The 23,753-nt window shown below is 34.3% G+C and overlaps 1 protein-coding gene across 1 annotated transcript in view; it reads left to right on the forward strand.

Moving 5' to 3' along the window:
* The window catches only part of Catspere (catsper channel auxiliary subunit epsilon), a 175,712-nt gene that overhangs the window by 65,291 nt on the left and 86,668 nt on the right, over positions 1 to 23,753 (forward strand). Inside the window, exons 9-10 of the mRNA XM_076872903.1 lie at positions 7,627 to 7,736; positions 16,744 to 17,236. Of these exons, the coding sequence (XP_076729018.1) occupies positions 7,627 to 7,736; positions 16,744 to 17,236 (603 nt within the window). The remainder of the gene's footprint in view (positions 1 to 7,626; positions 7,737 to 16,743; positions 17,237 to 23,753) is intronic.

A 23,753-nucleotide genomic window follows, 5' to 3' on the forward strand; every position in this document is an offset into this window, starting at 1 on the left:
ACAGATCTTCAAAGTAGAACACACAACAATCCTCTTCAAATTATTCCATGAAACAAAAAAGGAGGGAACCCTTCCAAACTCATTCTATGAAGCTTGTATCGCTCTGATACCAAAACTAAAAAAGGACAAATCAATGAAAGGAAACTTCAGACCAATATCCCTGATGAACAAAGACACAAAAATTCCTAATAAAATACTACCAAGTTGCATCCCAAAACATATTTAAAAAATAGTGTACCATGATCAAGTGGGGTTCACCCAGAGATGCAAGGTTGGTTCAACATACAGAAATCAATAAATGTAATTCATCACATCAATAGACTTAAAGACAAGACTCACATGATTATCTCAAGAGACGCAGGAAAAGCATTTCACAAAATACAACATCCATTTATGTTCAAAATATAGAAAAAACTAGGGATAGTAGGAACATGCCTCAACATTGTAAAAGTTATATATGCCAAACCCAAGACCAACATCATTCTAAATGGAGACAATTTTAAAGCATTTCCTCTAAAAACTAGAACAAGACAGGGGATGCCCTCTTTCCACTTCTATTCAACGTAGTCCTGGAAACTTTAGCCAGAGCAATTAAACAGAAGAAAGAAATTAAAGGGATACAAATAGGAAAAGAAGAACTCAGACTATCCCTATTTGCTGACAACTTGATTCTATATTTAGAAGACCCAAGAAACTTTATCAGAAAACATCTAGAACTCATAAATGAATTCAGCAAAGTAGCAATATCATAAAATTATCACCCATAAAACAGTTGCATTCCTATACACCAGTGATGAATCAACTGAAAGAGAATAGGAAAACTATCCCATTCACAATAGCCTCAAAAAAATTGGGGAATTAATCTAACAAAAGAGGTAAAAGACCTCTACAATGAAAACCATAGAACACTGAGGAAAGAAATTGAAGAAGACCTTAGAAGATGGAAAGATCTCCCATGTTCTTGGATAGGCAGAATTAATATTGTCAAAATGGCCATACTACCAAAAGCACTATACAGATTTAATGCAGTTCCTACTACAATTCCAATGATATTCTTCACAGAAATAGAAATGCAGCCATGAAATGCATTTGGAAAAGTAAGAGTCCCAGAATAGCCAAAGCAATCCTTAGTGAGAAAAGTGAAGCAAGAGGTATCACAATGCTATCCCTTAAATTACATTACAGAGCTATAGTAAAAAAAAAAAAAGTATGATATTGGCAACAAAACAGACATGAAGACCAATGGAAAGAATAGAAGACCCAGAGACAAACCCTTGTAAATACAGTTATCTCATACTAGACAAAGGTACCATAAACATACATTGGAGAAAAGATAGTCTCTTCAACAAATGGTGCTGGGAAAACTGGAAATCCATAATTAGCAAAATGAAATCAAGCCCTCTCTCTCACCCTGCACAGAACTCAACTTAAAGTAAATCAAGAACCTAGGCATTAGACCAGAGAGTATGCACCCACTAGGAGAAAAAGTAGGCCCAAATCTCCATTATATTGGCTTAGGAACCAAATTCCTCAACCAGACTCCTAAAGCCCAAGAAGCAAAATCAAAAATCAATAAATGAGATGTTATCAAACTAAAAAGCTTCTTCACAGCAAAGGAAACAATCAAGAATGTGAAGAGCCTTCAGAATGGGAGAAAATCTTTGCCACCTGTGCCTCAGAGCATTAATCTCCAGAATATATAAAGAACTCAAAAAAACTTAACACAAAAAAAATCCATCAAATAATGGGCCAAGGAACTGGCCCATTCTTCTTCACAGAAGAAATATAGTCGACCAACAAATATATGAATAATATTCATCAATTCTTGCAATTAAAGAAATGCAGATTAAAACCACAATGAGATTTCATCTCATTCCAGTCAGGATGGAAATGATCAAGAATCCAAGTAACAATAAATGATGGCAAGGATGTGGGAGAAAAGGTACACTCATACCTTATTGGTAGGACTGCAAATTGGTGCAACCAATCTGAAAAGCAGTATGGAGACTCCTCAGAAAACTTAGAATGGAACCACCATTTGACCCAGTTACCCACTCCTCGGTTTATACCCAAAGGACTTAAAAATCAGTACTCTAGGGGCTGGGGATGTGGCTCAAGCGGTAGTATGCTTGCCTGGCATGCATGCAGCCCAGGTTCCATCCTCAGCACCACATACAAACAAAGATGTTGTGTCCGCCGAAAATTTAAAAAATAAATATTAAAAAATTCTCTCTCTCTCTCTCTCTCTCAAAAAAAAAAATCAGTACACTACAGTAACACAAACACATCAATGTTTATAGCAGCTCAATTCACAATAGCTGAACTATGTAACCAAACTACATGCCCTTCAACAGATAAATAGATAAAGAAAATGTGGTATATATACACAATGGAATATTACTCAGCCACAAAGAATAATGAAATTATGGCATCTGTCAGTAAGTGGATAGAGAATATCATGCTGGGTGAAATAAGCTACTCCCCCCAAAAATCAAAGGCCAAATGTTTTTTTCTCATCTGCAGATACTAATTCACAATAGTGGTGGGGGTTATGGAAGAATAGAAGTACTTTGCATTAGACAAAGGAGATTGAAGGGAAAGGAGGTGCAATGGGAATAGGAAAGATAATTGAATGAATTGGACATTACTATATTATGTGCATATATGATTATATGACCAATGTCTATACTCATATAAAACCAAAAAATGAGAAGTTATACTCCATTTATATATGATGTATCAAAATACATTCTACTGTCATGTATAATTTAAAAGAACAAATAAAAAAATTTTAAAAGACAGAGTTTTGTTCTCTCACAATTCTGGAGGCTACAAGTCCATGATCTGATTCAAACAGCTTTAATTTTTGGTGAGGGATTTCATCCTGGCCTGTAGAGAATTATTATAAGTAAAATAATACAATATGTGCCTTTTTGTGACTGATTACTTCATTTAGTGTAATATATTGAAGATTCATCCATGGCATACAATGTTTCAGAATTTCCTCAATTTTTGAGGCTGAATAATATTACATTGTGTTATATTCTACGTCCCTGTAGAATTTCCCCAAAACAATAACATTTTGAAAGTGGCTTTTTAACTCTGCATCTAAGTTGCTGTGTTTATCAATAGTTCAGTCCTTATATGTAAAAACTAGGACTATAAAACCCTTAGAAGTAAAAAGTGAGACATTTCATGACATTAGATTTGGCAGTGATTTCTTGCCTATTACACAAATGGCACAAGCAACAAAAGAAAAAATAGCCTTAGCCCAAGTTAAAATCTTTCATGCATTAAAGGACACTATCAGCAAAGTAAAAAGACAATGAAAGAAAATATTAGTAAATCATTCATCTGATATTATTATCCAGAATATGTTGATAACAGTCAAAACTCAACCACAACAAAAAGAAACTTAATAATGAGCAAAGGAATTGAACACACATTTCTCCAACAACTATATAAATGGCAAATAAAGGCATTAAAATATGCTTAATATTAATTAAGCATAATGCTTAATATTATTCCTAACTAATCATTAGGAAATTTTAAATCCAAACCATGATGAGATATTACCTTATACCCACTGGGGTGGCTATTATAATATCCCCCAAACAAAATAATCCCAGAAAGTGTTGGAGGGGCTATAGAAAAACTGGAATATTTGTGCACTGTTGGTGGGACTGTAGGATGGTTGCAGGTACTATGGAAACAAGTATTTTAGTATCTCAAAAAAAAATTAAAAATGTAGTTACTATTGGGTCCAGCAATTCCATTTTGGGGTATACATCAAATGCTTTGAAAGCAGAAACATGAGCAGATATTTGTACACTTCTGCTCAAGGCATCATTCTCAATACCCGTACGCAGGAAACAGCCCAAATGTCCATCGATGATGGATAAACAAAGGATTGCACAGAATACAATTTAGTGAGAACTTATGACAGAAGCATGGTCAAGGGTAGTGGCAAGCCCAGGGGATCCTTACAATTTGGGGTCTGAGGAAGTAGGCTTATTTTGTGGTCAGGACAAGAGCGACTTTCATCCAAGTCAGAATACATTGTTTATCTCAAACTGTAAGGGTCCGGCGAAGCGTCGGAGGAGGGAGAGACCATAAGAGACCGGCTTCATGCAATTGGCAGAAGGGGTTTTATTGATTCAGCATGCTGAGGTTCCAGGCTCACTCAGGAAGATAGAGCAGCCCAGAGCCCCATGCAGAGGTCAGGCAGAGCTTAAGTACACTTTTTGGAGAGGGTGGGGGCTTTGCATACATCAGAACATATCATCAGGAGGCGCAGGAAAATTGAACAACAACTCTGAGTCATTCATTGGCGGGAACAGATTGGACAGGGGTGATTGGTCACTTCTAAGCTGGGTGAACATTTAGATTGATTGGTACTGGGGCCCGAGGTGCCTACGTGCCATTTTACACAGAGTCCCAAGTTATCAGACCACCAGAGGAGCCAGGGAGAATGTTTACTGGGGCAGCTCCAGTATTGTCCTAACAGCTACAGAGATCAAAGGCTCCGGGGGAGCCGAGGAATTTAACATATCAATGGTCTCTTACTTTACAACCCAAGCCTTGCAGTTTAGGAACTTTACAATGTCTGATCTTTTACATTTTTACTCAGGCTCTGGGCTTAGAATCAGCTTAAAAATTTTACCTTTACAAAACTAATATCAAGGATTTAAGTCTTTTCCGGCACTGTGGGCTCTACTTTCTGGTCCAAAAGTTCAACGTACTACTCTAATTGTTTTTTTGTTTGTCGGTTGGTTGGTTGGTATTTTTGTAGTAAACTGGGAAACCATGCAGGGGAAATCCATCAGGGTTCCTCAGGGGCAATTATGGCAATTATGATTCTAAATGGCTATAGTTAGATCAAGCAAGACACATGTAGTATATAATTACATTTATTTTGGAAGTGAAAAAATTGTAAAAATGGAAAACAGATAACTGGTGTCCAGTAGTTACGTTTTATAGGCAGTTATGGCCCTTAAGTGGTAACATAAACGAGTTTCTACTTTGTGACACATTCAGTTCTGTGTTCTGGTTGTAGTAATGGCCACACGAATCTACACATGTGTTAAAATTTCACAGAACTATGCAAAAAAGAAAAAGGGTGCCTGTAAAATTTGGTAAAATATAAATAAGTTTGGTATCTAAGTTAATAGACTTGTAGCAACATCAATTTTGTTATGTTAACAACAAACTAGGAGTATATAAATTATTGTCACTGGGGAAAGTTGGGAAAAACTTTTTGTGAATCAAAGTATTTTCAAAAAATCAATTAAAAATCCTATATAAAATATCTTCATTATTTGCTCATTGTACTAAGAATGAAAGCCAAAATGTTTTCCAAATGTGCAGAGCTTAGCATGATGTGGTCCCTGCCTATCTTTTCTCTAACCTTTCTACTTACTAGTCATCCCCTTCTATGACACTCCTTATGTCTAGAATGCTTCTGTCATAGCTGTAAGAGAGCTGTTCTCTTCTCTGAATGAGGCAACATTTTTTTCTTTGTTCATTCAATGAACGTTTATAAATGCAGGCTTGAGAGGCAAAGCCTTAAGGCAGCAATTCAGGTATGGACATTGGTTTGAAGTGCTTGTGAGACAATAAAATGTGAAGGTTGCCATTATAATTTCAATCTATTATGTCTCCCAAAGCTTCCTGAGTTTAGAGGTGGGGGATTTGGGGAAATGATTGGATCATGAAGGCTCTGATCTCATCATAGATGAATTCTTTGATGCCTGAACAGACTACATGGAAGTGGGTACAGGTTGAGGATGTAGGTCACAGGGGGCGTGCCCTGAAAGGGCTTTTCTCCGTCCCTTTCCCCCCCTACACTCCTTGTGGCTGCCATGAGTTGAAAGTTTCCCTCTGCCATGCCCTTTGCCATGAAAGTCTGCTTCACTTCAGGGGCAAAGCCATGGAGCCTGCTGGACATGGACTGACTCTTCCGAAACCATGAGCCAAAATAAATCTTTCTTTCTCTAAGTTATTCTTCTTGGGTATTTTGGTCACAGGAAGTGAAAAGCTAACAAAGTTAAGAATCTAATTAGATGTTTGGATATAGATCTTGGTATAAAACTTGGGATCTGAGCTATACAATTTTAGGAGTTGTTCAAAAATTACATGGTACTTGAAGCTTTGTGAGTGCATGAGATCTCCTAGGAAAAGGATGTAATAAGAGAAGAAAGGATAATCTAAGGCTGGATGCTGTGTTTCAAATGGAGATATCAGTCCAGTGTATCAAATGCTGCTGAAAAATCAGGTAAAATGAAGCAAACTAGGTTTATTATATTTAACAACATGTACAATCATCACATATTGATGAAAAAAATACTTTAAAAATAATAATACAAGCATTGGCAATAGTGTGGTGAAACGGTCTGTTATGGATTACTAGTAATAAAATGGATTAAGATAATTGTTTTAGAAATTATTATGTAACATGTATCAAGAGTTTTAAAATGTTTTTAACTTGGTCTAGTAATCGTATTTCCAAGCATCTTTTCAAAAACAATAATCCTATTTATGGGAAAAATATGTATAGTATTTTTTTCTGTATTTATGAAATTATCTTTAATAACCATGAATTACCTTTTTAATGGAAAAATAAGTTTTACTTTTTCTTGGTCTTTTGTTCTGTAATTTTCTTGTGTTATTTTATTTCCAAATTATTCTCTGCTACATTAAGAATGCTATAACAGTTGCATAAAATGTAGCTTTATAAAATCCTGAAAAGTACATAAGATTCGAAGAAAACAATTAAAATATCTATCATTCATTAAATGTTTTCTAGGAAAACCTACATTTCTCTATCAGATTTATTAAATGTATATTATTTAAGGGGCCTTCCTGGACCACACCATTTCTTTATTCCCAGTAGTTAGATTCTCCTATTAGATGGCCCCATATCCCGTGACCCTTATTGACACTCATCATGGCAATCTCAAATTCTCTTTGTGGGTGGTTGACATATTTCTATGAAATTAAACAAGAGCAGTATTAGAGGATTAGGGCAAAAAGAATCTATAAAATTGTAGACTTGCTCTCATTATCTGAGATTTTATTCAAGGAATTCTCATAACGAAACAATTGCCTTTATTTCAAATATACTGTATTGGGAATAATTCTGGTTCAATTCAACTTCTATTTATATCTCATGAGAAAAAGAGGGAAGGAGCATGTCAGACCTATCTGAATTTTAAGAGAATTTTTCTTAGTTTCCAGATATCATTTGAAACCTGCCTTAAAAGAGTATGTCATTATGAAATAGGCTCCTATAGAAAAAATTCTAAGACTGATTCTAGAAACTTCATTATGTAGTTCATAGTGATAAAAACAAAGGTTTATATATTTAAGGATCACCATAGTATCAGTTCATAAAGGATTATGATAATTCATGATTTTTTTGATATGTTGGAAACTGTATTACAACTTATAATTCATAAATTTATGATGGAGAGTAAGCTAAATGGTTTTAAAAAGCTAGATATTGAAAGTATGGTAAATTTAGAAATGTAAAGAATGTCTAAACTAACAAATTCAATATATAGTGATGTAATTTACAATATTTTTGGCTATAAAAAGACTAAAAGAAATTTTATTTTGTTTTTACAGAATTCTGTAATACTAAGCAGGCAGTTGGCCACTTTGGGACAGAGGCCCACCATATATACAGTTTTGAAGAGAAAGGCTTATTTTTCATATGAAAACCCGAAGATAAAGGGGTATTTTATTTTTTTTAATTCCAAATATACAATTCAGGTTTAATTTTTTAAAAAAAAATCAGAAACTTTTAAAAGACTTAAAAACCCTGGTGGAATTTTATTTACTGTATCTTCTAAGTAATTTCCAAAGAGACTTCTTTTGTGATAGAAAAAAAATTGTGTGATAATCAGGACTAATTACCAACTCACAAAATGCCAAGCCAAACTCTTGGGTAATAGTTTCTCAAATTGTTAAAACCTAAACTTCAATCCAAAAGCCTTATTGGGGGTGGTGGCAAATCCTGGCAATATTTTTTAAATGTTTTCTTCTATTTTCTGAGAGTGAGCCACAATGGTAGGATGGTGTTATGGTTTGGATATAAGTTGTCCCTGAAAAAACTCATGTTAGGCAACGCAGGAATATTGAGAGTTGAAATGATTAGATTATGAGAGCTATAACCTCATCAATGGATTTGTCCACTTGATGGATTAATGATTTGAAAGGACCACGCTACTGGGTGGTAACTATAACCAGGTGACACATGGATGGAGGAAGTAGGGCACTGGGGTCATGGCTTTGGAGATATATACTTTGTCCCTAGTTCCTCCCACTCTCTGCTTCCTGGCTATCATGAGCTGGGGAGCTTTCCTCCACCATGCCCTTCTACCATGATGTTCTACTTTCAGGCCCAGAGCAATGGAGTCTGCAAACCACAGACTGAACCTCAGCCCAAAATAACCTCCTCATTCTTTAAGTTGTTCTTATTAGGTACTTTGGTCACAGCAATGAAAAGCTGACTAACATATATGGATGTTATAATCACCACTACCACCACTGCACACACATGTGCATGTGCACACACACATAAACACACTAAAAATTCTACCCAAGAAGTAGCATCCATTGTTACTGTTAAACTTAGTAGATTATCACAAGATGCGGATGGCCTTTCTTAATCCATTGAGCCACCTGGGTACAGGGTAAGGTTCTTATAACTAAAGGATATAGGTTACTGCCTTTGAAGACCTTATAGTAGTGAGACAAGCAAACAGAGATGTTATGATAGAGGTGAGCCTAGGGTGGAGTGGGACACATAGAGGGTATACCAACTCAGGCTTGGAGGAGAGGAAATTGGGGAGGGCTTTCCTAAAAGGATAACATTTGCATTATTGAAAAGAAATGTTAGCAAATTGGGAGAACATTCCAGGTAGGGGGAGGGGGTGAGATATGCCCAGGTTTCTAACTGAGACCTGAGAAAAATGTGCATTCTAGTAGACACATAAAAGTGAAATTCATGGGTACCATAAGATGTAACATTCCAGGGGATAAAATATCTTTAAAAAGATCATCTGAAGCTTAAATTCCTTCTGACTTGATAAAACTTGGAAAGTAGGGAGGTAGAAAAAAACAGTTCCTATAAAATCAAACTAGAGAACTTTTATGATTAATCAGGAAGGTTATAGATACCATTTGTTTCTTTTCTATTTTAAAAAGCTTTATTGAGCTATAATTTATGTCCTCCCTTTAAAACTATAAGAATGGTTCAAACCAATTCAATGGTTTCAGTACATTTACAGAGTTATGCATCTATCATCACTATCTAATTGTAGAATGTCTTTATCAAGTCAAAAAGAAACCCCATTTCCTCATTCCCATTAGATTAGTAGCACTATTAATCTATTTTCTGTTTCTACAGATTTGCCTATTCTGGGTATTTCCATATCAAGAGAATCATACAATATACAGTATTTGTAACTGGCTTTTATTTCAGCTAGCATCATGTTTTCAGGCTCTGTACATGTTGTAGTACTTTATCAGTATTCCATTCCATTTTATGACAAATAATATTCTATTATATGGATATGTCACAATAGATTTATTCACTCTTCATTTGTGGAGCTATTATGAAGAATGCTGCTATGAACATTTATGTACCAGCCTTTGTGTGACCATACATTTTCATTCCTCTTAGGAGTAAAATTTCTGGGTCAAATGGTATCTTCATGGAAACTGCCAGACAGTTTTCTAAAGTTGCTGTATCATTTCACAGTTCTGTTAGCAGTATATGAGGATTCCAATTTCTCTACATCCTCACCAACTCTTGTTTTTTGACTGTCTTTTAAACTATAGCTACTGCACTTGGTGTGAAATAGTATTTCATTGTAGGTCTGTAGTTCTCTCATAACTTATGATATTGAGCATCTTTTTATATGCTTATTTTTTCATTTATATGTCCTTTTTTCAACTCCTTTCCCATGCTATAATCTGGTTGTCTTTTTATTATCGAGTTATAAGAATTCTTTATGTATTCTAAATGCAAGTCAGTTACACAATTTACAAATATTTTCCCTTTTTCAGGTTGTCTTTTAATGCTTTCTCATGATATCCTTGAAGCCCAAAAGTTTTTAATTTTTATGAAGTTCAGTTTATCTATTTTTATCTTTAGTTCCTTGTACCTTTGGTGTCACATCAAAAGAAACCATTGCCAAATCTAAAATTAGAGATTTACCAGTATTTTCTTCTGAGTCTTAGCTTATATGTTTAGGTCTTTGATTTATTTTGAGTTCATTTTTGTGGTGTGAGATAACAATCCAAATTTAGAAATTAGAAATCTGAAGATGTAGTTGTCCCAGCACAATTTGTTGAAAGACTATTTTTCCCCATTGTCTTGTTTGGGCACTCTTTATTGAAAAGTCAAGTTATAAGCTGGACATTGTGGTGAATACATGTAATACTGGCTACTCAGGAGGATGAGGCAGAAGGATCACAAGTTTAAAGCCCACTTGGATAACTCAGCGAGTTCCTGTCTGAAAATAATTTAAAAAAAAAAAATTTAAAAAGAGTCACAGATGAAGCTCAGTGGGAGAGCACTTGCCTAGATTGCACAAGGCCCTGGGCTCATTTCCCAGTAACAACAACAACAACAATAAAAAAAGCCATTTATTCAGGATTTTTAAATTTTATTCTATTGCCCTGTATGTTATACTGATACCATCAGTTATCAATGACAAGTCCTGCTTCCTCACATGTTGAAGTATAACATTAAAGAAGCACTCTGAGGCAAGCATATAAAGCAGGGTTTATTTAAAAAGGGGTAACCAAGACTTCTCCTGGGAGAAGTAACCTGCTATCACAAGAAGTGAGAGCCTTCTGCCTTTTTTATATGTCCTAGGATTCCTTTGTTCTCCTGCTCTTTACCCCTTATCTCTCTCCTTCCTGCATAGGTGACCAGGCCCAGGAGATGCTGGATGGAATGGCCACAAGAAGAGAAGCAGATGGGTGGGAGGGGCCAAGCAGGAAGGGGGCCCAGGGTGCATTAATTACCAACTTTTATAACTCCCTGTAGGGAGTAACAATCCCTGGGACAGGTTACCTTAGCAATAGGTTGGAGCCAGGGCAGGTTTTCTTGATAAGGGTAGAGGAAGGACTCTGAAGGCATTAACATTTTAATCCCTCTCCAACTTCCCAGACCCAAATTGGCCTCCTCTATCTGACCCAATTTACTTATCTAAATTGACTACCTCTTTTATTTCTGGCTTCAATACTTATGCCAACACCACTTTTTTTTTTTTTTTTCAGTTTATTAGTGGGTTTTAAAATCAAGAAGTGTCAATCCTCCATCCTTGTTCTTCTTCAAGATTATTTTGACTCTTCGGGGTCTCTTGAGATTTATAAAAAGTTTTAGGATCAGCTTGTCAATTTATGCAAAGAAGTCATCTGAGATTTGTAAGGAATTATATTGAATCTGATCAATTTGGAGTGTATGTTATCATAACAATACTAAGTCTTCCCACTCATGAATATAAGCTGTCTTTCTGTTTATTCAAATCTTTTTTCAACAACATTGTGTAATTTTCAGAGTATAAATTTTATGCTTCTTTTGTTAAATTCTTATTTTTTATGCAGTTGCAAATGGAATGGATTTGTTCATTCCTGGATTGTTCATTACTAATATACAAAAATATGATTAAATTTTTCTACATCAATATTGTATCCTGAAAACTTGCTGAACTTGTTTATTAGTTCTAACCTGTTTTGTGCAGTCTTCAGTATTTTCTTTATACAAAATTATGTCATGTGGGAATAAAGATAGTTTTACTTCTTCCTTTCCAAGCTAAAGGTTGTTTCTCTTTTTTCTTTACTAATTGCCATGGCTAAGAACTCTACTACACATATTGAATACAAATAATCTTGTGAAGGCAAATAATCTTGTTCCTAATATTAGACGGCAAATATTCAGTTATTTGTGGGTTTTTTCATAGATTTACTTTACTATTAGGTTGAGAAAGTTCTTTTCTATTCCTAGTTTTTTAAATATTTTTATCATTAGGTAGGATTCATCCATGAAGCCATCTGGACCTGGGCTTTATTTGTGGGTAGTTTTTTAAAATTATTAACAATTAAATTTCTTAACTTGCTATAGGTCTGTTGAGATCATCGATTTCTTCTTGAATCAATTTTCAATACTTTGTATTTTCCTAGAAATTTGCCCATTTCATCTGATTTATCCCCTTATAATTCTCTTTTATTTCTATAATTTTATTAGTTATATTCTTTTTTTCATTTCTGATTTGAGTAATTTGAATCTTCATTTTCTGATAGACAAGTTAAATATTATTCAATCTTGTTGATCATTTCAAAGAACCAACACTAGCTTTTGCTGATTTTCTTTATTTATATTTATTCTTTAATTCATTAATTTAAGCAGTAATCCTTGTTATTCTTTTCCTTCTGTTTTTTAAAGGCTTAGTTTGCCCTATTTATTCAGTTTCTTGAGGTGGAAAATTCGGTTGCCGATTTTTTGTCTCTCTCTTTTTAATTCCACTGTCTTTCTAAATTCCTAGCCCCCTCCCTTCCCTTCATTCCCCTTTGTCTAATCCATTGAACTTCTATTCTTCCCTCTTATCCCCACTTGTTGTGTGTTAGAATCCACATATCAGAGAGAACATTTGACCTTTGTTTTTTGGGGACCAGCTTATTTCACTTAGCATGATAGTTTCCAGATAGGCACTTACAACACTAAATTTCTCTTTGTGTGCTGCCTTAGCTGCATCCCATACTTTGTGGTATGTTATGTCTTCACTTTCATTCATATTAAAGTATTTTCTGTTTAACCTTGTGATTCCTTCCTGGACCCATTGGTTATTTAAGTGTACGTGATTTAATTTTTGCATACATGGGAGTTTTCCAAGTTTACTTTTTATTGACTTATAATTTCATTTCTTCATAGTTGTTTAGTCAGCTATTTCACTGCTGTGACTAAAAGACCCAATCAGCACAACTGTATGGGGAGGACAAGTTTATTTGGGGGCTCATGGTTTCAGAGGTTTCAGTTCATAGACAGCCAGCTCCATTCCTCCAGGGTCAAGATGTGGCAGAACACCATGGCAGAAGAGTGTGGCAGAGGGAAACAGCTCACATGATGATCAGGACCAGAGAAATAGGTCTCCACTTGCCAGATACAAATATATACTTTGCAGCCACGCCCACAAGGAATAACCTCCTTTAGCCATACCCCACCTGCCTCTGGCCACCAGTTAATCCCATCAGGGATTAATGCACTGATTAGGTTAAAGCTATCATTTCTCCTCCAATCAGTCATTTCTCCTCCAAATCTTCTTGCATTATATCACATGTGAACTTTTGGGGGAGACCTCACATCCTAACTATAACAGTAAATAAAATACTTTTAAATTTATTGAGACAATGTTCCCTGTATACTTATGAAGAATGTATGTTCTGCTATTTTTAGTTGGAGTATTCTACAGATATCTGTTAGTACTAGTTGATTTATAGAGTTGTTCAAGTCTTCTTTTACCTTGTAAGATCTGTTACTAGTTGTTCTATCCATTACTGAAAAGCAGCTCAGGACATGACACCAGAAAGCAGAGGGTGTGGGGGGAAAAAGAGAAAGAAAGGAAGTGTTTCCCTCACTACAGCAAAATACAAACCCCAAAGGCTTGCACTTAGTGACCCATCTCCTCCAGCCACACCCTACTTGCCTACAGTTAATCCCTATCAGAGGATTAATGCACTAATTAGGTAATGCTCTCAAAACTCAGTCATCTCACCTCTAAACTTACTTGCATTTTCTCACACATGAGCTTTTAGGGGACACTACCTTATATCTAAACCATAATTCTCTCTATATATAGATATACATACATACATATGTATATATATTATGTGATATATTTTGCATTATATATATGTTCCTTGTTTTCTTTCCTCTGATCTTATCATATGATTTAAAATTTATTGACTTTATGTCTGTATTTAAGTGTTATTAGTTTTATGCCATATTTTTATGCCATAAGTTGTAAGATATCAGGAAAAAAACTATCACTAAATGACTTTACTTCCTTTTTGGGGGAAGGCAGTAGTGCAGTTTTGGTTGATAAACACTGATGGATACTTGCATCATGTTAGGTAGTATCATCAGCTTGTTGGCTTTATTTAGAAATTAAGTATGATTTATAGAGATACATATGCTACCAAGTTGATAAGAGATGGAATTACGATGGTTAATTTTATGTGTTAACTTGATGGTTGAGGGGTGCCCAGATTACTGATAAAGTATTATTTTTTGGATGTATCTCTAAGAATGTTTCTGGAAAGATTCGCATTTTAGTTGGTAGACTGAGTAAAGAGCATCACTCTCACCAGTGTGATTTGAGCATTGGGCAATCCTCTCAAGTCCTGAACAGAACAAAGGGGTAGATAGAGCAAGAGTGACTTTACTCTCTGCTTAAATTGGACATCCATCTTCTCTTGCACTCACATATGAGCTCCCCTAATTCTCAAGTCTTAAGATTTGGACCAGAATTTTTATCATTTGCACCCCCAGTTCATGAGTCTCTGGTATCAGACCAGGATTTACACCATTGATTTATGTGGTTCTCATGACCTTTGAGCTTGGACTAGAACTACACCACTGGCTTTTCTGAGCCTCTAGTCTTACAGCTGGCACATCATGGGGCGTCTTACCTTCTATAATCATATGAGCAAGTCCTTTATAATAAATCCCTTTATATGTATCTCTATATATCCCATTGGCTCTAATTTTCTGAAGAACTCTTGACTATTGTGAATAGTATCTTCACAAAAATATGATAAGATGTATTTTTAAAAGAATATTAGAATGTTAACACATAGGAAACAAAAGAGAAAGTTGGAAAATGTACAGTCACAATAAAAAAGTCAAAAATTTGAAAACAAAACCACAGGTATGGAAAAGTGAAAGGGGCACTTTCCCTGGATAAATCTTGGGGACCAAGTCTTTCCTAGGCTTGTGGATAATCAATTGGTCACTCAAATAAAAGAGTGTCAATACCTAGTTGTAATGCAATGACATATATGAGATTATTATCATAATCAGTAGATAATCTAACATGGTACTAGTATTTAAGAAATCACAGTTGGAACCAATGTTAGAGCCAGAGTGATGTGGCTTTCAAAAAGCAGAAATTGTACTGAGTTTCATGGGGACATGGTTTAGAGCACAAGAGGTTTGATAGCAACCTTAGGACTGCCCTAATATGGAGTCCTGTCAACCTACCAGGACCTCATTCTGAGTGGACAGAAGGCCATCATCACCAACTTAAATATATATCCATTGAGGAAATGAAACTCAAGAAGTACTTAACTAAAAACATTCCACATCCTGAGGTTGGTTATTTGGATTCCCTTTTGAAACTCTCCTAGAGATTCTGTGTCAGAATGTTTATTTTCACAAATCACTTTGTGTCACTTTAAAAGATAGATTTAGCCATGTCAAATTTCAGATTACTCAGGAGAAGTAAAATATCCTAAAATCTTATAGAAAGATAAGATTTAAGTAATAACAAAAAATCAATCTGTCATCTGACTTTCTCATTAGTGATTTGGAATAGAAAAGGCCTGGTCAAAAAATGCCTTCTCCCCACCCTACTATCCATCAGGTGTGTAAAAGAAAAATACTTTCAGATACTCAGGGTCTCAAAAATTATATATGTTCAGGGAGGGAGCTTGGGAGGGCAAAGGGGAGGTATTGAGAAGTAAATTTAATCAAATTATATGTATATATAAATATGCCACTAGGAAACTATTTTGTATAAGTTATACAATAAAAGATATGAATTTTTTTAAAAAATGTATGTTTACACACTGATTCACAAAAGGTACTGAAGAATGTACTTAGCTAAACAAGAAAAATCAAGCATTATACAATAAATGATGGCTTTGACCCCAAGAGTTATAACGGAAAATACTAGGAGAGAAGTACAAGATTACATCTGCATTTACCACATGGAAGTTATTGTGGAACACTATTTCAATTATCTATTGGAAAACAGAAAAACTAAACTTTTTTTGTGTGGAGTAGGAGGTGGTACCCAAGTCCATCTAGGCAGAGTACTTGTCTAGTACTCTGCCACTGAGCTACACCCCAGACCCTAAACAAAAATTGAAATTTTTAAAATAAATAATTATTAACTCTAGGAAAAATTATATATGTAATATCTATGTGAAAGAAAATATAATCATAGTATAGTTGACTATACTATAATTATTAATATTTACATATATATAAATATTTGCACATCTGTACTATGGTCATTAATACCCAAGTATTAATGACCATATAAAGACTCCACTGATTTAACTAATCATTGTGGTATAATTTGAGAGATGAGAAGAAAATACATATAGGTAGGCATGATATACAAGAAATAAATCTTTATCTTCCATATCAGAAGGCAATAGATAATGTATAAAGATTACATGTTAATAAAGAGCAATATAAGAATATTTAGGAATATGGAAACATATTGCAGAAGAAAGAGCTTTAAGACTCAAGATCATTTTCCTTTGGGACAAAAATGGAAAATGAGAAGAAATGGAGCAGTGGTCAAATTTTAGTATTATTTGCCTTATCTAGATTTCTATTGATAAATATAAAAAAAATTAAAGATGATACTCTGCAAGATGGATGAGAGGAGAGAGAGATAGATAATTTTATTCTTAATTTTTTTATTTTTCTCATCTTAGGCTGTGGTATATTAATTTGCCAATGGCTGCAGATGATATGATAAAGGAGATTAAAGGAAACGAAGTGACTTTTCAAGACTGCTTTATTGCAGATCTTCCCTTTCTGCTGACTGTTCCTTTAATGACCATACCTGAGGATCCTGGCTTTTTACCAATCTCTTCGCCAGCTGGGAGTCAGTTAAAGTATTCCTGGCTTGCTTGTGTTCCTTCATTTATTGTGGTGGTAGCTGACATGGAGACCTTTCAAACTAACGATTCATTCCAAACTTGGAACAGAGTCAGAGTACCTCCAGAGGTTCTGAGTAATAATGAAAGGCACAGCGTGGAGCAGGTGAACCTATCACATGATGGGATATTTTTTCTGATAAATGGTGTTCTTTACCTGAAAAGTCTTAAAACATTTACAAAACTAGGAAGAAATGAAGAACTTCCTGAAGGTGAAATTATTGGCATTACATCAAGAAGATGGTGTTGGATCAAGTTTATATTTAAGGTTAGTGAAAGATTTCATGTATATATTATACATATACATTTAGATATATGTACCATACCATTTATTGAGTGATATATCAGAAACTATAGTACCTACACTGGATTTCACACAATGATATTTTTTTCTAAGACTGTGTAAACAGCTATATCTTTCTGATGTAGCTATATCTTAGCAGCCTCTTTATAACAAAGATGTGCTTCCAACAACAAAGAATAAAAATGATCTTGTATGTTGTTATACAGAGTAGTTCAATTGTATAATAGGGCTTTTTTTTACTTTGATATGGGCAAAAGACAATCCAAAAAATTTCCCCAAAGGCTTTGTACTATAAAAAATGAACCAAATCTTCTGTTTATGACAATGTAGTGAATAAGATACACTGAAGCTTTCTCACTACAAAACACTTAAATGCTATCCCCAAAATTTAAATATTCTTTTAAATACATTGCTGGGCTTATAGGGAAGTAAGAGAAATCCTCAGTGGCCCTGGAGCACTAATCCAGAGGAACAAGCTAACTCCAAAATCTCGGCTTTCACTAAGGACTGACCCCAGATAATGAGATCTCAGTGCCAGGAGACAAAAGCCTCTGGCCTGATAAAGTAGGAAATCTAATAATAACATTTTTCATAAAATAAGGATCTTCAAAGAGTTCCAACTCACCTTCACATCGGAGCCCAAATTTATAGTGCCTATTTGGAGAAGGAGGAGAAGGAGAAGGAAAAGAAAAAAGAAAAGAGAAGAGAAAGAAAGATTAAGCCAAATATCAAACAAAAGCAAACACAAATCCTTTTTGGAAGGATAAATCCTGAAGTCAGTGATATGAGTACCAGAAATAAACAGGATTATTAACTATTGGTTGTATTAACTAGCATGTGTGTTGGATAAAAGCAGACTATAAGCAATATGCCTATGATGTAATGTGAACTGCAAAATTTAAGATAAACTGCAGAATTTAGATAGACTTAAGTTAGTAATGCAAGAATCTACACCCTGGGCATACACTCTAGGCCTCACCCAGTTACAGTTGCAAGCAAAATCGAACTAGGACTTAAAAACCCAGACTTTGGGGGGCCGGCAGAACTAAAAGGACCTGAACAGATAGACTGAGACATCCGTTGCTATTGTTCCCCCTTGCACTAGACTCCTCCAGCCGGGATCAAGTTCCAGCGACCTGGACTTAAGACACGTCACAGGTGAGTATCTGGGACCTTCGGGTGTAGAAGCAGTTAGGAATTAGAATTAGGATGTGTGTCTAAAGTTTGATGAGCATTAATGAAATCGATTTGGTTGAATCTAACTGTGCCTCACTGAGTCTGTAGAACCTCTCGTAACAGGCTTGAAAGGATGTTCACAAATAATGTCCTGACAAAACTGAACTCACAGCTGGGCGAGGTGGCCCACACCTGTAATTCCAACAGCTCCAGAGGCTGAGGCAGGAGGATCGTGAGTTCAAAACCAGCCTCAGCAAAAGTGAAGCACTAAACAATTCAGTGAGACCCTGATCCTGAATAAAATACAAAACTAGGGGTGGGGATGTGTCTCAGTGGCCTAGTGCCCCTGAATTCAATCCCTGGTCCCCCCGCCCCGTCCAAAGAAAACTTTACAGTTTTATTGTAAATGAGCAATTATATAAACTCATGGGATACACAATGTTTGATTTATAAATACTGTGTAGAATAATGAAATCAAGCTGTTAGCATATCACCTTTAATACTTAATTTTTATTGTTGTTGTTGTTGTTGTTATTGTTGTTGTTATAAGCACATCTCTTACCACATTTGAAATGTACAAAACTATTTATCATGGTGGGCAATATGCCTCAAAAATAAACAAAAACCAATATTTTCCTGTGTGAGTTTTATTTGTTTGATTGTTTGTTTGCATATCATCCTCCCATTCCCTCTACTGGCCAGTCTCTGTAATCACCACTCTACTCCCTGCTTCTATGAATTCGATTGTTTTAGATTCTACATATATTTGGGAAGAGGTAGTATTTGTTTTTCAGTGCCTGAGTTGTTTCACTAGGTATAATATCCTCAAATTCCATCCATGTTTTCCCAAATAATGAATTCCCTTATTTGTAAGGCTGAATGTTACATATATATATATATATATGTATATATACACACACACATATATATATGATATGATAACAGCTTGATTTCATTATTCTACACAGTATTTATAAATCAAACATTGTGTATCCCATGAGTAATTCTGGAGCTGTAATTCCAACAGCTCCAGAGGCTGAGGCAGGAGGATCGTGAGTTCAAAACCAGCCTCAGCAAAAGAGAAGCACTAAACAATTCAGTGAGACCCTGATCCTGAATAAAATACAAAACTAGGGGTGGGGATATGTGGGGATATATATATATCACGTTTTTTCTGTCCATTTGATGATGTTCAGCTAGATTGATTCCACATCTTGAATATTGCTGCAGAGAACATAGGAATGCAGAGATCTCTGATAAACTGACACACAGACCAATGGAACAAAATAGAAGGTCCCAAATCCACTCATAGTTAATCTATTTGTAAAAGGAAGCCAAGAACATATACTGGAGAAAAGATAGCCTCTTTATAGGATGTTGATAAAACTGGATACCTTCAGGAGAATGAAATCATACCTCTTTCATCACATGCAAAAGTGAAAAATGGATTAAAGACTTAAATGTAAAACCAAATAAAATGGGGAAAAGTCCGTGACATTGGTCTGGTCATTAATTTTTTTAATAAGACCTCAAAAGCACACATACAATGGCAAAAATAGACAAATGGGATACATACAACTAAAAAGTTTCTGCACAGCAAAGCAAACAATCAACAGAGTGAAGAGACAACCTACAGAATGGGGGATGATATTTTAAAACTATATATCTAATAAGGCGTTAATATCAAAATATTGAATGAAATCAAACAACTCAATAGGGGGAAAAACCCAGTTTTTAAATGGGCAAAAGATATAAACTAACATTTTTCCAAAGATGTACAAATGCCCAACAGGTACATGAAAAAAAATACTTAACACTAGTCATCAGAGAAGTACAAATCAAAACCACAATGAGATACCACTTTACTCCAGTTACAATGAATAGTATCAAAAAAGCAAAAGAAATAAATTTTGATGACAAGGTAGAGAAAAGAGAACCCTATACACTGTTATTGGGAATGTAAATTAGCATAGCTAATATGGAAACCAGTATGAAGTTTCCTCAAAAAAATTAAAAATGGAGCTACTATAGCAATTTCACTAATGGCTATTTTTCCAAAAGAAATGAAATAAGTAACATATCTGCACTCTCATGTTTATCATTGTCCTATTCACATGTTTTATATGGTCTGAATACAGTTTAGGTGTATCCCCTCAAAGTTTCATGTGTTGGAAGTTTGGTCCTGAATATGGCAATTTGAAGAGGTATAATTTTTAAGAGGTAAGTTCTAATAAGACATCTTTAGGTCATTGGGTGAGCAGCCCTTGGCAGGAATAAGGTAGTCTCCAAGGACCCCTGAGCTCTTGGGAGAACAAGTTGTTATAAAAACCCAAGCCTAACTCCCATAATTCCCTGCTTTCCCATTTGGTGATGTGAACCCTCACTCCTATACATGTTCCCACCTTGATGCAATCTGCCATGATACATCTGAGAGGGCCTCCACCAGAGCTAAGCCAATACCAGTGCCATGCTTTTTGAACCTACAGAACTGAGTTAAATAATTCACTCTCTCCAAGTATCTGGCTCAAATATTTTGTTATATGATGGAAAATGAACTATAATGGTGTTCATCAACACATAAATGGATAAAAATTATCTAGTGTATATACATAATTGTGTATTCTTCAGACATAAAAAATAATGAAATCCTATCATTTACAACAATATAGATGAATCTGGAGGATTTTATGCTAAGTAAAATAAACCAGTCTCAGAAAGACAAATACTGCATGATATCACTCATACATGGAATGTAAAAGCGTTTATCTCGTAGAAATTGAGAAAAGAATCTGGGTTACCAGAGACTGAGAGTGGAACTGGGGAGAGGTTGGTCAATAAATACAATGTTATAGTTAGAGAAGAAGAAAAAGTTCTGGTGTTTTATTACACAGCAAGCTGACTGTAATTAACAATAATGTATTATACAGTTCAAAATAGCTAGAAGAGAGTATTTTGAATGTTTTCATTACTAAGAAGTGATAAATGTTCAAGATGATGAATATGCTAATGCTAATTAGCATCACACAGAGTGCTAATAGCTATGCATATGTGGGGAAACTGTCCAAGCCTAGATTTGATCATTACACATTATACTTATTATTACTTGTTATACTTATTATACTTACATTAAAATATCACAGTTGTACCCCATAAGTATGTATAATTATCATGTCAATCAAAAATAAAGCTTTAAAATTTTCAGAATAAAACCTCAAATCTTCTGAAAAAAGAAATATTATTAAGCCTTTAAAATGAAGGAAATCCCTCTATTTGCAACAACGTGAAAGAACTTAGAGGATATTATTCTAGGAAAATAAGACACAAAAGGAAAAAATTCTAGATGAATACACTTATGTGAAGGATCTAAAAATAGCAAGACTCAACTTCATGGTCACTACAGCATAGAAGTAAAAGAAGGGATAACACTAAATAAAATAAAGATAATAGCTATAATAATATCAAAGTGTATTTAAAAACATGAAATATTACCAGTGATAAAGGTCATTTCCTATTAATGATAGGGTCAATTTATCAAAAGCATAAAATCATAAATATTTATGAACCTAGTATCAGAGCTTCAAAATACATTGAGCAAAAAGTAATGAAATGTCAAGAAATAGATAAAATCCACAAGTTTAGATTTTATCTCTCAATATCTCTTCAATAATTTATAGAAGAAATAGAAAATCAGTAAGTCTGTTGATGAATTAAACACTATCAACCATCTATGTCAAATTGGTATTTATAGAACACACTGCCCAACAACAGCACAAAATTCTTTCCAAATAAACATGGAACATTTACCCAACATAGGCCATGTTCTGTGCCATAAAACAAACCTTGGGGGCTGGGGATGTGGCTCAAGTGGTAGCGTGCTCGGGTTTGATCCTCAGCACCACATACAAACAAAGATGTTGTGTAAACTAAAAAATAAATATTAAAATTCTCTGTCCTCTCTCTCTCTAAAAAAAAAAAACAAACCTTGGTATAAAATGATGAATTTTCATCTCTCTCATTATTCATTTCATACAAACTACAGTGAACTTAGAAACCACAACAAAAAGATGTCTGCAATATACAAATATTAGGAATTCCAAATACTAGGAAACTAAATAACCTACTTTAAAATAATCTATGAGTCAAAGACCAAAATTCAAAAGCAATTAAAAAATATTAACTGAAAGGAAATGGAAACAGAACATATCAAAACTTATGGGACGCAATTAAAGAAGTACCAAGAGGGAAATTTATAATGTATTAGAAGGAATGTCTCAATTATTTCCACTTCCACAGTAAGAAACTGGAAAAAGAAGGGCAAGTTGAAGACAGTAAAAGGAGTAATGTAAACAATAAAAATCAGTGGATAAATTAATGCTATGGAAAACTGTAGTAAAAAAAATCAATGAAATAAAAAACTGGTTCTATGAAAAAATCAATAAAACTGATAACTCTTTAGCTAGATTGATAAAGATAAAAAGAGAGAAAACAAATTATCAATATCACATTTGAAGCAGTGATATCACTACAAATTCTATTGCTATTAAACAGATAATATATTCTGAACAACTTTTAATAAAAATGTAAAACAATTAATTCAAAACAAATGAAATGGATAAATTTCTTGAATGACACAAATTACTAAATCTTATTCAAAAAGAAAAAAATAACATGAATAAGCTGTGTCAATGAAAGAAACTCAACTTGTTATTTAAAAAAAAAAAATTCCCCACAAAGAAAACTCTAAGCCAAGGAAATTTTACAGGTGAATCCTACCATATATTTTTAAAATAAATACTACCAGTTCTCAGCAGCCTTTCAGAACACTAAAAAAGAAAATAATAATTCCCAACTCATTCTGTGAGGTCAGCACTATGTGATACCAAACCAAAAATAATACATTATAAAAGTATAAAACAGACTCATTTCTCTCATAAACAACAATTAAAAACTTTTAAACAAAATGTTAGAAAATCAAATACATTTTTATTTTATTTATTGGTTATTTTTAGTAAACTCTGAGGTTATGAGAATCTGCATAAGGCCTGTGATTGTTGAATAAAGTCTCCACATACCTAAAAAAAAAAAAAAGGAAAGAAAGAAATACATTCAGCAATGTATAAAAAGGAACATATGTCATGACCAAGTAGGGTTAATCCTAGGAATGAAAGGATGATTTAGGATGGAAATTAATCAACACAATTTACCATATTTGCAGATTGAAAAAGAAAAGCCATATGATCATCTCAATAGATGCACATAGAAACATTTAAAAAACTGAACTGATTTTTTAAAAAAGCAAATGAGG

This window comes from Callospermophilus lateralis, chromosome 13 (genome assembly GCF_048772815.1).
Source record: "Callospermophilus lateralis isolate mCalLat2 chromosome 13, mCalLat2.hap1, whole genome shotgun sequence".
Classification (NCBI taxonomy): domain Eukaryota; kingdom Metazoa; phylum Chordata; class Mammalia; order Rodentia; family Sciuridae; genus Callospermophilus; species Callospermophilus lateralis.